Genomic DNA, 12,587 nt, shown 5'->3' on the forward strand with positions numbered 1-12,587 from the left:
TGTGTAAAGCCCAGCCAGGGTAGGAGGTACGTGAGGTAATGGTACATAGCATATAGGACACAGGAAGTGCTCAGTAGGCGGTGGTTATGTGATTGTTCTCAGCAGCTGCTCCAGCCTCTGAGGGCCACCCCAGGCCTCCAGGGTCTCCCTCTCAGGAATCATCTGTGTTTTTTTGACAAGTTACACCCTGTGTCAACTCATTTGTTCAGGGTTTATATTTCCATCTGAATGGTGAGGTGTCTGAGGCATTTCCTGACTCTGAGCCTTTGCAATGCTGTTCCCACTACCTAGAAAGCTTTTCTTCCAGTGGAATGCACAGCAGGCCCCTCACTGACACCTCAGCATGAATGTCATCCCCTCAGAGAGCCCTGCGCTGGTCCACTTCTCGTCTGCCCTCCTCCTCCCCTGCCCATTTATCCTGTGTCTTATCCTCCTGTTACATTCATAGCCCCTAAAAGACCGTAAAGCCATTGTGACTGGCAGCTCCACGGGGGCAGGGACCAAGCCCATCTTGCTCGCTGCCGTACGCTCAGAGCCCAGCTCAGGCCCTGGGTAGAGTAGATGCCCCGCTGGAGGAAGGACTGAGGCTCAGCCAGGGAGGGAAGGACTTGCTCCATCTTCAGACTCGAACCCAGGCCTCCTGAGCCTCTGCCCAGGGCTCTGCCCCCCCATGGTGGGGGGGCTTGGACAGGGTGGGGGACCTGCCTTGGAGGGAGGGGCCGGAGCCTGAGGCCGGGCCCAGGCCGAGGCAGCCCCCCGGAGTCACCTGTCTTGTCTCTGTCGATCCACTGCTTAGGTGTATAGAGCGCCTTTGGGTAACTTCACCAAGAAGCTGACCGCTTGTATGTCTACAGTAGGGCTGCTCCAGCCGGCGAGCCCCTCCCGCAAGTGGATGGTGACAACCTTGGCCTGTGACGCCAAGCGGGGCTGGAAGTTTGACTTCAGCTTCTACGCGGCCGCCAACGAGCTGCAGCACACGCGGTAACGGCCTCGCAGATAAGCCCCTTTCCCCCAGCCGGAGCCCTCTCCCCCGGGAGATGTCAGCAGGCACCTTTAGGAAGCCCCTGTCCACATGCACACATGTATTCGGAAAGTTCTCGGCCCAGGACTGGGGAGTGGGGGATGCCGGCGCAGAGGACTGGCCGGTGACCAGCTCCCCCCGCCGCCCCCCTGCCTGGCGCTGGTGCCGCTGCCCCTCCCCCGCACGCCCAGCAGGCGCCGTCTCGGGCCTTTTGCACTTGCTGCTCCCTCTGCCTAGAATGCTCTTCCCGAGCGCCTCAGGTGTGATGGCTTCTCTCCGGGATTCAGGCGTCCACTCCGATGCCCCCTCTTGGGAGAAGCTGTCCCTGACCGGAACTCCCTCCCCATCCCGAAGAACCATGCCTGGTCCCTCGCCGTGCGCTACACCTGCTCCCTTTCCGGCCCCCATCGCCACCTGGGATCACTGTGACCCGTGGTTTATAACCTGTCGTTCCTCGGGAGCATCGTGCGGTGGGCACGCTGACCGTTTCCCCCGCTGTGTCCCTCGCGCCTAGCGCAGGGCCTGGCGCCCAGGGGGTGCTCAGTGAACACTTGCCGAATGAGTGGATGTGCACGCTCTGTACCTCCTCTCCAAGGCACTGTTCACTCTCTCTATATAATTAATTCTGCAAAGGTTTTAATTAACGCCACCCCCTCCCCCGCCCCGCCAGACCATAAGGAGACAGAGCAGAGACTGTCTGTTGTACTTAGCTACTGCATACTCGGGCCCTGCCTGGTGCATGGCATGTAATAAGTGCCCCAAAATACTTAACGGGTGACAACACTCTGTTCCCAAGGGGGGTGGGGGGGCTCCGAGCAGCTGGGGACACCCGTGTTCTGACCAGGGCCCCACATTCATGTATCCATTGAGGCTGTATTTCATTGTTCATTGAACAAACATGGGGCGCCGACTAGGTGCCGGTACTCCGCTGGTGCTGGGGATACGGTGGTAAATAAGACAGATGTGGCTCCTGCCCTTAGGCTGGCTAGCGGGAGACAGCAGCTAACAAATCAGCCGCAGTGTCGTTAGAAATGATGGCATGTGCTCTGCTCTGGAAGGGGGAGCGGTGCTGGGCCTAGAGAGCTACAGTGCGGGTCCTGCGCTGGTGACATGCGGGGCTCTGACTCTGACAGAGCCTGACCTCGGGGTGCTGGGCACCCAGAGAGGCTGGACGTCACTTGGGACAGAGGGCATGGCGTGGAGGTGGGGGCAGGTGACCAAGATGGGCTCACTGGGCCCTTCCAGCCCAGGGTACCTTGGCTTAGGGGGTGGGGGTCCCTCTGCCCATCCTCCCCTGAGCCCAGGGCTGGGCTTGCTCTGCACATACACAATAGCAACCGGGATCAGGCTGCCTGGATGAGCTTAGAACATTCTAGAAAGAACCTTGAGCTATGTCAGGTCCAGTGGTGAACAGGCTAACCATGGAACCCTTGCTTCACACAGAATCTTGAGGCTCAGTAACTATTCAGCTTAAGGTGGGGGTGCTTCTGAGTAGGGAACCGCAAGGCTGGCCTGGGCCCCCCCTGTGAACTCTTGCACCCCCTGGAGGACAGTTTGGAAACTCCTGGTCTCCATCCCTCATGCCCCAGGTGGGGAGACACACACAGAACAGGAGGCTGTTGAGCAGGCCACGTGGTGCGTCCTGGCAGTGGGGAGACCAGAAGTGACCTCCACACCCCAGCCCCCAAACTGAGACTTAATCCTTGTGCTGGGGGGGCCCCCGAGTCCGTCCCCACCCTCTTCCAGTCCTGGTACCCAGCCACACGTGGCTATGCTTGCCTCACCTCCCAGACTCCTCCTGGCCTTCCCAGCCTCAGCCGGGCTCCTTTGCCTCCACAGGAAAGTGTACTTTGCTCAGTCCCACAAGCCCCCTTTCCACGGGCGTGTGTGTGCAGCCCCTCCTGGCTGCCTGCTTAGCTCCAGCCCCGACGGCCCGACCAAAGGCTTCTTCTATGTGCCCAGTGAGAAAGGTACATGCGGGGAGGCTGCAGTGGGGCCTCGGGAGGCTGGGCCCCGCCTTCCCATACAGATGTGACTCCCTCTGCAGTGCCCAAGGCCCGCCTCTCGGCCACCTTCGGCTTCAACCCCTGTGTGAACACGGGCTGCGGGAAGCCAGCCGTGCGGCCGCTGGTGGATACAGGGGCCATGGTCTTCGTGGTCTTTGGCATTATTGGCATCAACCGCACGCGGCAGGTGGACAACCATGTCATCGGAGACCCGGTACGTGGGCCCACTTTGGGCAGATGTCAAAGGGCCGGACCGCACCAGATCTGCAAACAAGTACCAGCCCAGATGGCCACTGGCCCAGCTCCCCCCACGCCCTCTTGTTCCTCTGACTGCTCACGAGGCCCAGACAGGACCACCACAGGCCCTCGAGGGCACTGTTTCTCTTGAGGAGCGATCAGGGTTGAGCTCTTAGAATCACCCAGGAATCTAGGTACATTGTGGGCCTGAGCTGGTTGCCCTTCACCATGAGGGGCTAGAATGGAGCTAAGGGAGATACAAGCGTGTAAACTCTGCCCCCCCCACCGTCCTCTTCCTGCAGGAGGCCCCTCCCTGCACCCACAGCCCCTGCTGCATGCTGACTGCGGGGCCCTCCCCTCTGTGTGGGCTCCGCCCCCTGTAGGTGCTTGTGCCCTGTGCTGGGTTCTTGGGTGTTGGAAGGGAGAGAAATTGTTGGAGCCATGGCTAGGTCTGTCTGGCACGGAATGGGTGCTGAGCATGTGGTGGGAAGGACCGTGGGCGTGGTAGGGTCAGAGCTCCTGCCTTGAGAAGTCAGTCCGGCTGGCTCTACAGGGTTTCAGACCCAAAGTAGTTCAGGAGCCAGGATAGTCAGAGATCTGTGGGATCAGTCCCGACAGCGAGTCCCCCCGGTGTTCAGAGGAGGGTGGGAGGCGGGGAGGACACAGGGCAGTTGAGGGAGGACGGAGATTTGGCTGTGCGGAGCGGGGAGAGACATCAGGAAGCCCAGGTGAGAGCGTGTGAGCGACACAGCAGGCTCGGGCAGGGCCTCAGGCGACCATGCAGAGGCTCCAGCCTGATGTCCGTGCGGGTGGTGGGGAGCTGTGGAGGTTCTTCCCCCGGGGCGGGGCTCGGGGCTGAGTTCCCAACTCACTGAGCGGCCCGCGCCCACTTGTGTCTCCTTGGGAAAGGGCAGTGTCGTCTATGACAGCAGCTTTGATCTCTTCAAAGACATTGGGCACCTGTGTCACCTCTGCAAGACCATCGCGGGGAACTCAGAGCTGGTGAAGCCGGGCGGGGCCCAGTGCCTGCCCTCAGGTGCGCGGGAGAGCCGTTTGTCAGAGGGAGGCCACATCGGGGAGCCCGTGCTGGTGCTCCCAGGGCGGGCAGCCACGAGGACGCCCGTGCCTGGCATGAGTCCTACACGCCCGCGTCTGAGCTCGAGTTTGTGTCCGCACTGGGGCGAGGGCGCGTGAGTCTTCTAGAGCCGTCTCGTGCGCAGACACGGATTGGTGCGGAGGTGCGCGTGTGTGGGGATGTGTGCAGTGCGTGGGCACACCTGCCGGAGTGTGCCAGGCTGGACACATAAACGCGGCTGAGGTCATGCCAGGGCTCTGCTGAGGGCGCCCCAGGGTGTGCTTTTCTACCCCAGTGGCAAATGACTGTTGTAGGTTACCTCACGGCCCACTGTCACTGGTGGCAGACACGTTTTAAGGCTGGGAGGTTGGGGGCAGGGCTGTGGCCCTGCCACACGCTCACCCGGGGGGTGAGTACACATGCCCAGGTGGGATGGGGGGAAGGGGTGCTCTCCAGGTCCCCAGCCCGACCACCTGTCTCCCCTTCTCCCTGCAGGCTACAGCACCTCCTCCTTCCTGCAGATGCTGCATCCGGAATGCAAGGAGCTGCCCGAGCCCAACCTGCTCCCTGGGCAGCTATCACACGGGGCGCTGGGTGTCAAGGAGGGCCGAGTGCAGTGGATCTCCATGGCCTTTGAGTCGGTGAGCTCCCAGCGGCCTCGCCCCACAGTGTGGCCAGATCAGAGGGGCGGCTCTTCAGAGAGGGGGATACTGCGGCCCAAAGAGGTGAAATTACTCCCCCCGCCCCGGGTCACATGGTTATGAGTGTCGACATCAAGTGTTAAACCTGGCATCTGACCACAGGGCGCTGCCCTTTCCACCATGTAGGCTGTTCCCACCGGCCCAGGCTCTGTGTTGGTTTGTCGCCTCTGGGGTGAGGAGCCAGTGGGGCTGGAGGCTGGCGGAAGTCCCGGACGCTCCCCTCTGCCGCTCTGGGGTGCCGGGTTCTGGGCCACAGACCCGGGCGCTGGGCCTCCCCCAGGAGAGCTTGGAAGCCAGGGGACCAGCCATCCCCACACCTCACTACTTCCTCTCTCATCCTGACCCTCCCTGGACCCCGCCCAAGGAGGGAGGCCCGTGTGCGAGCGCGCTCACACACGCACACGCGCACACGCAAGCACACCTGTCCTGGGCCTCTGCGGGCCCTGTGGCTGTGACACAGGGCTGTGTACCGAGCCCGCTGCAGCCGCCCGTGTGCTGAGACCCAGGGTCCAGTCCCAGCTCTGATCCTGGTGCGCACTGTGTCTCCTTGAGCCAGTCACGGCTCCCCGCCGGCCTCGGGTGCCTCCTCTGAAGATCCCTGCCCTCTGTGTGGCAGTCCCGGGAAGCAGCAGGGCCATCACGTAGAGACGTGGGGGATGAAAACCAGTCCTCGTTCTCTGGCCCCCGGACCTGCTTTCCTTCCCACCACCTGCCACTCGCCACAGAAGCAGCCACCCCAGGTCAGGAGGCCCCAGAGCCCTTCCCAGTCCTCCTCCAAGGGAGCCCCAGGCCAATGTAGACACCACTTCAAAGCCCTGGGCCGTTTGTTTTTTTTAGTTGTGGTAAAATATGCATCGTAAAATCGACCATCTTAGCCATTTTTGAAGCACTGTTCAGTAACACTAAGCGTATTTACATGGTTACGCAACCAGCACCAGCATCCACCTCCAGAATTCTGTCCCGTGAAGCTCGAACTCCCTTCCGCCCCTCCCCCAGCCCTCGCACCCACTGTTCCACTTCATGTCTCTGGGAACGTGGCTATTCCGGGCCCCTGAGGTAACTGGAATCTACAACACTGGTCTTTTTGTGTCTGGCTCATCTCATTCAGCATAATGGTCCCCAAATTCACACATGCTCTGGCCTGTGTCAGAATCCCCTCCCTTCCAAAGGCTGAGGCCCTAGATGGTTTGAGAGAGGACGGAATCCCCTCTCGGGCTTGTCCACACCACAGGGTGTCACTTCCAAGCTGACCCCACCAACACTCAGACACACACGTGCGCACAGACACGCCGTGAGCTGGTCTGTGCGCAGGGAGAGCGTGTGTGTGAAGGTCCCAGAGCAGGGTGAGTGCCTGTGTCCCCCGCTGAGCGGCTCCGAGGACCTGGGGGCTGGAGACGGGCGGGTTGCTGGGCTGTGACAACAGCTCTGATGGGGAGACACCGAGGCCTGCCAGAGCCCAGCAGAGGCCCGTCTCGGGTCTTCCGGGAAGGTTTCCTGGAGGAGACAGAAGCCTTGAAGGGTGATGGGACCTTGCTGTGCGGGCAGAGGGAACAGTGTGTGCACAGGCTGGGACACAGAGCATGGGGGCTCCGGGAGCTGCCGCTGGTTCTGTTGGAAAGGGATGGGGTCTTTGGTGGCATCAGAACCTGCTGCCTTTGTAAGGCTAACATGGGCACCCAGAGGCCGGTGGGAGGTAACCCTGGACTGGGGCACCCTCCGTGTGCAGGTGGCCAAGGGCCAGCTGTACCTGCCACAGAGCGGACCAGCTGTCACCTGGGAAGAGTGAGTGGGCACTGCCCCCCACCCATCTCACTGGTTCGTGTGCCTCACAGACCACGTACAAGGGCAAGTCCTCCTTCCAGACGTACTCGGACTATCTGCGCTGGGAGAGCTTCCTGCAGCAGCAACTGCAGACCTTCCCCGAGGGCTCGGCCCTGCGCCGAGGATTCCAGACCTGTGAGCACTGGAAACAGATCTTCATGGAGATCATAGGCAAGCGGCAGCCCAGCCCCTCATCCCTTTTAACTCCCCGGGCCTGAAGTGGCAGGTGGTAGCAGGTGACCTGGGGCAGGGAGGGCACGGCATGGCCTGTCTGAGCTGCAACTTATCACCTCTGTCCTGGCCAAGAGTCCTGGGGCAACCAGAATGGCCCAGTGGCCAGGAATACCAGTCAGAGGCCAGAGTGTGGGTCTCCTGCTCAGGGGCACCTAGCCCCATTCTTTGCTCCTTAATTTGGCCACCTAAACAGTAACAGTGATCACCATTGTGGCAGCTCTCTGTCATGATGGGCCTTCCCAGGGCCACGCCCTGTGCTGAGGGCCTGACCGTGTTCTTTAAACTCCAAAGGAGGGGCGCCTGGGTGGCTCAGTTGTTAAGCGTCTGCCTTCGGCTCAGGTCATGATCTCAGGGTCCTGGGACTGAGTCCCACATCGGGCTCCCTGCTCGGCGGGAAGCCTGCTTCTACCTCTTCCACTCCCCCTGCTTGTGTTCCTTCTCTTGCTGTCTCTCTCTCTTTCAAATAAATAAAATCTTAAATAATAATAATAGTAATAAACTCCAAAGGAGGCCTGTGTGGGGTGGGTACTCTTACTGTGTTACAGATGAGGCTCAGGGAGGTTCTGTGGCTTACCCAGAGTGACACGGCTAGCTGTGACAGTGCCCATCCGTGGGATCCCAGTAACCTCTGAATCATGGAGGGGCGGTGGGGGCAGGGGGTTGTTATAGGCAACCCCCCCACAAAACCCAGCTGAGGACCCTCTTCTCTTGCCTTCCAGGGGTGCAGAGTGCACTGTATGGTCTGGCCCTATCCTTGCTCATCTGTGTGGCCGCGGTGGCCGTGTTCACCACCCACGTTCTCCTCCTCCTGCCCGTGCTCCTGAGCATCCTGGGTATGTGGGGGGGGGGGCGGGGGGCAGGCAATAGGCATCAGGCCGTGGGGCCAGGAGTCGGCAGGGGTCCTGCTGGTGGCCTCAGGTCAGGAGGTTCCTCTCCATCCCTAACTGTCACACATCCTTATTGAAGGTTTCCTAGCCACCCCACCCCCACCCCAGGCAGAAAGACCTTCTGTGACAGTCACTCACAGGACGGTGCCCCACCAACCTGTGTGCTCCCAGAAGGGACCCGGATGTTGCCAGGTGGTAGCTCCTGGCCCAGTGACATGTTGCTGCACCTATCCCTCTCCCCAAAACCCCTGCTTCTCTCTGGCCCTGGTCCTCCTGGTCCCTCCTGTCACCAGAGGTGGGGGCTCCACTCTGGGGTTCACCCCATCCCCCAGGGGCCCTCTGAGTTCACCCACCATCCCTCCAGGACTGTGTGGGTGAGGCTGGGTCCAAGCTGCCTGCCAGCTCTCCCCTGCCCCCTGCAGGTATCGTCTGCCTCGTGGTGACCATCATGTACTGGAGCGGCTGGGAGATGGGGGCCGTGGAAGCCATCTCCCTGTCCATCCTCGTCGGCTCCTCTGTGGATTACTGCGTCCATCTGGTTGAGGGCTATCTGCTGGCCGGAGAGAACCTGCCCCCCCACCAGGCTGAGGTGAGCGCCCTGCCGGCCCTACCCCAATGCATCTCCTGTCCCCGGTGTAGCTGAGGGGCCCCCAAGGCCAGCTGGACACCCCTGGTGCCCAGCTCCCAAGCAGACTGTTCTAGGGGCCGAGGTTTTCGCGGCCAATCTCTATGCCCAGGGGATGTGGGTTCGAAGGCAGCCTTGCCAGAGCAGCGCTGTGGGCCTTGGGCGGGCCCATCCCCCAGCCTGTTTCTCTAGTGAGCATAAGGCCTCGGACCAGATGATGTCCAAGTGCCCTCCCTGCTTCCCTGAGTCCAAGTCTCCTTCTCCAGCCTGGGGAGCAGGGTGGCCCATCCTAGTCATGACTCTGAGGCCACCCCCCCGCCCCAGATCTTTGTGGCTTAGCAACAACATGCTCATATATTCAGTGCCAGGACCAGCTCTGGGTCTTGTAAAGTGTTTTGTTTTCTCCTAATTTGGAGTTGTGGTGGTGTGGAAACGTTCATAAATACATAAATTAAAACAGTTACGTTTTTAGCTGCTTTGAGTCCAAAGCAAGAGATCCATTGCCATCAGGGCCATTTCTGAGGACCTACTACGCAAACCAGCAGCAGCCTGGCTGTCCTGAGCCGTTAGGTGCCTGCCTGTGCGTCCCCGGCAGGGAATCCGGTCCTCTTCCCAGCGAGCCCGGAGAGTAGGTGCTGTCACCGGCCGCATTTATGGGAGCAGAGTTGGGGGCGTCCAGGAGCGGGCTGGCCCCAAGCAGGGAGGGAGCCCACTGGGTGTCGGGCCCCTGGCCCCAGCCTTTGCCCTCTCCTCGCACCCAGGACGCCCACTCGCAGCGCCAGTGGCGGACCCTGGAGGCTGTGCGGCACGTGGGAGTGGCCATCGTGTCCAGCGCCCTCACCACGGTCATCGCCACGGTGCCCCTCTTCTTCTGCATCATTGCCCCGTTTGCCAAGTTCGGCAAGATCGTTGCGCTCAACACAGGCGTGTCCATCCTCTACACACTCACAGTCAGCACGGCCCTGCTCGGCATCATGGCGCCCGGCTCCTTCACCCGGACCAGGACTTCCTTCCTCAAAGCCCTGGGCGCCGTGCTCCTGGCGGGGGCCCTGGGGCTGGCCGCCTGTCTCGTGCTCCTTCGGAGCGGCTATAGGATCCCCCTGCCCACTGGGGCCTCCCTATAGCCCTGGCACTTGGGTCCTGACTGGCGCACCTTCCTGTCCAGCAGGTGTGGGACGAGGCGCTTGATCTGACCCCAGAGGCACGTTGTTTCCTGGCTCGGCTCTAACTAGTTCTGTCCCCAGGCCTGGGTGGGAAGAGGCGCCCCATCGCTCAGTGTGGGAGCGGACGCCCACCTGTGTGGCCCGCACTGCCTTCATGACGGCACCCCGCCAGGCCTGGGTGGGAAGCCGGCCGCCACCCCATTCTGCTGGGCTGCCAGCAGGAATGTCAGGCACCCCCTGAGAGTGGAGGAGTCCAGCCCCCCTCCACGCTGGGTGTCCCTCTCGTACCGCCTCAGTGCTGGCGACAGCTTTCCCATGCGGGTGCTAAAGGGCCCCCATTCTACAGCTGTGAAAACTGAGGCACCAGGAGGCAAACTGATTGACATGGAGCTGGGGCGGTGGCAGAGCCCAGCTGCCTCCTGAGCCCCATGCCTCCCTCGGGGAATTTGCAGGAAGAGCACAGTGGGTTCAAGGGCAGGGGCCTTGCACCCCCCTACCACCCTCCTCCCCTTCCCCCAGCTTTATGGCGGCCAGTGCTGGGTGGTCCTGTGGTCCCTCCCAGGCCTTTCGGTCCTGGCCAGAGAGTACAAGAGATGGGCCTGGGGTTCTGCATGTCCTACCCTGGGCCCCCACACAGCCTTCCTCACTGATCCAAGCCCCCATCTCCCCCACTCGACTCTGGGGGGTGGAACTGGGGGAGGCAGTCCCTGGGTGGGGGGCTGGCTGTGCCTGCCACCAGCTCACAGCAGATGGTTCCTGTTCGAGTGAGATGACACCGCAGACCTCCGCCATTAACACGAGCATCAAAGCATCACTGGCTCCACCGCATTCTTCACATTGTAATAACTAAGTGCTTGCAGGCTGCTCGGCCAGAACCTGGCACAAGGGGTGGGGCTGGGCCTGGAAGGAGAGGGAGGTGGGTGGAGGGTGCCAGACTCCCCAGGAACCAAGGTCCCAGAGTGCTCTGCGTGCCCAGGTCAAGGTTGGGGGCCTCAGGTAGCACTATGGGAGTGAGGTGCAGTAGATGCACCTTCTTTTAAGGGGCTCATCTGGCTTGTCAGTTGGGGCAATTTTTTAAAAGATTTTATTTATTTGAGAGAGAGAAAGATGAGTGGGGAGAGGGGCAGAGGGAGAAGCAGGCTCCCCCACTGAGCAGGGAGCCCAATGCAGGGCTCGATCCCAGGACCCCAGGAGCATGACCTGAGCCGAAGGCAGACACTTCACCGACTGAGCCACCCAGGCGCCCCAGTTGGGGTATTTTTGAGCACTTCTGGTGTGCCAGGTACTGTTCTTCCTTGGGGCAGACATTGCCCCCCTGGGCATTAGGAAGCCAGACACAGACTGAGCTGGAACTGAGCCCTGAGGGGGGGAAAGACGTCCAGGGTGACCTCCAGGCTAGTTCACCTGGTCATCCGTAGATCTTAACCGAGGGGCTAGGTCTGCAAGGCAGAGGTGCAGCAGCGTGTCCCCACCTAGCGCATGCCGGGGACCGAGTGGGGACTCAGTATTTGTATGGGGAACAGCAGACTTTTGGACCCACCATCTATGCTGAAGCCAGACCCTAAGTAATTCATGGTTCTAGTTACTGTGCCAGATGTTCTTCTCAGGATTTTTATCCATCTGCTGGGGCTGCCAGAACAAAATGCCACCAACTGGGGTGGGGGGATGGTGTGTGCTTAACAACAAATTTATTCTCTCAGTTCTGGAGGCTGGAAGTCCAAGCTCGAGGTGTTGGCAGGGTGGTTCCTTCTGGAGGTTCCGAGGGAGAATCTGTTCCAGGCCTTTCTCCTGGCTCCTGCTGGTTGCAGGCAGTCCTTGGTGTTCTTGGGCTTATAGACACACGTCCCTTCCATCTCTGCCTCCGTCTTCACATGGCCATCTTTTCTCTATGATGTTCACATCCTCTGATCCCTATACAAGGACACTAGTGGTATCGGATCAGGGTCTACCTTAATGGCTCCACTTGATCATCGGCAAAGACCCTGTCTCCAAGTAAGCTCACATTCATAGGTCAGGGTTAGGACTTCACTGTATCTCTGTGGGGGGACACGTTTCAACCCAGAACCAGCAGGGCTCAACGTGCATCAGCTCATTTGTTAGCCTTACGGAGTGTGTGCTATCATACCCATTATACAGGCGGGGAAGCCAAGGCTCTAAGAGATTGACTTGGCTAGGTCACACAGCTGGTAACAGAGGGGCCAGACTTTGACCCCAGCCAGTCTGCCCCAACCTTTACAGGTATACAACCTCGGGGAGAATTGCAACAAAGGCTGACAGATGGGGACGTTCAAGGTTGGTGGTCAAATCAAGAGGCCTGTTCTTAGAAAATCTGGGATGGAAACCCTTGAATGTGTACAATACTTCACCCTTAAGTACTTTCCCCGTCAGCCTTCTGTGAAACTGGAGCCCTCAGAGACCCAGCAAAGAGCACTGAGGCTCAGGGACAGGTTGAGCTTGGGACCACACAGCCCTGAAGGGGCTGCTCAGGGGTTCAGGCCGGTGAACCCAGGGCTCCGGCAGCCCTTGTCGGGGGGCCATGATGCAGGGTGGCACCTCTTCCCGTGACTGACGCTGTGGGAGGAACGGGCAAGCTTATGGGAGGACTTCAGGTGGGGGTGGGTGATAGAGAGTCAGGTGGCAAGATGACAAGGCACCCCAGAAGCACTTAGAGAAATGACTGTCCCATCCAATAACCTAGTTTTAATGGGGAGGCAAAGTCGTTTGCATATCATTTGCATGCAATCCAAATAATGCCCATTTGTAAAGAAACCCTCAGCCCATTTCCTTTTAAGAAACCGCTCCTCTTCCTTCCCCTTG

At 60.3% G+C, this 12,587-nt stretch overlaps 1 protein-coding gene across 1 annotated transcript in view; it reads left to right on the forward strand.

Moving 5' to 3' along the window:
* Positions 1–10,581, forward strand: part of DISP3 (dispatched RND transporter family member 3) — a 49,582-nt gene extending 39,001 nt beyond the window's left edge. The window contains exons 12-21 of the mRNA XM_081816822.1: positions 459–523; positions 797–981; positions 2,861–2,991; positions 3,069–3,241; positions 4,174–4,300; positions 4,835–4,980; positions 6,873–7,032; positions 7,815–7,928; positions 8,405–8,571; positions 9,369–10,581. Of these exons, the coding sequence (XP_081672948.1) occupies positions 459–523; positions 797–981; positions 2,861–2,991; positions 3,069–3,241; positions 4,174–4,300; positions 4,835–4,980; positions 6,873–7,032; positions 7,815–7,928; positions 8,405–8,571; positions 9,369–9,731 (1,631 nt within the window). The 3' untranslated portion in view covers positions 9,732–10,581. The remainder of the gene's footprint in view (positions 1–458; positions 524–796; positions 982–2,860; positions 2,992–3,068; positions 3,242–4,173; positions 4,301–4,834; positions 4,981–6,872; positions 7,033–7,814; positions 7,929–8,404; positions 8,572–9,368) is intronic.
* The last annotated feature ends 2,006 nt before the right edge of the window (positions 10,582–12,587 follow it).

Source organism: Leptonychotes weddellii, chromosome 4 (assembly GCF_054177405.1).
Source record: "Leptonychotes weddellii isolate Sample4059 chromosome 4, ASM5417740v2, whole genome shotgun sequence".
In the NCBI taxonomy this organism is placed as follows: Eukaryota; Metazoa; Chordata; class Mammalia; order Carnivora; family Phocidae; genus Leptonychotes; species Leptonychotes weddellii.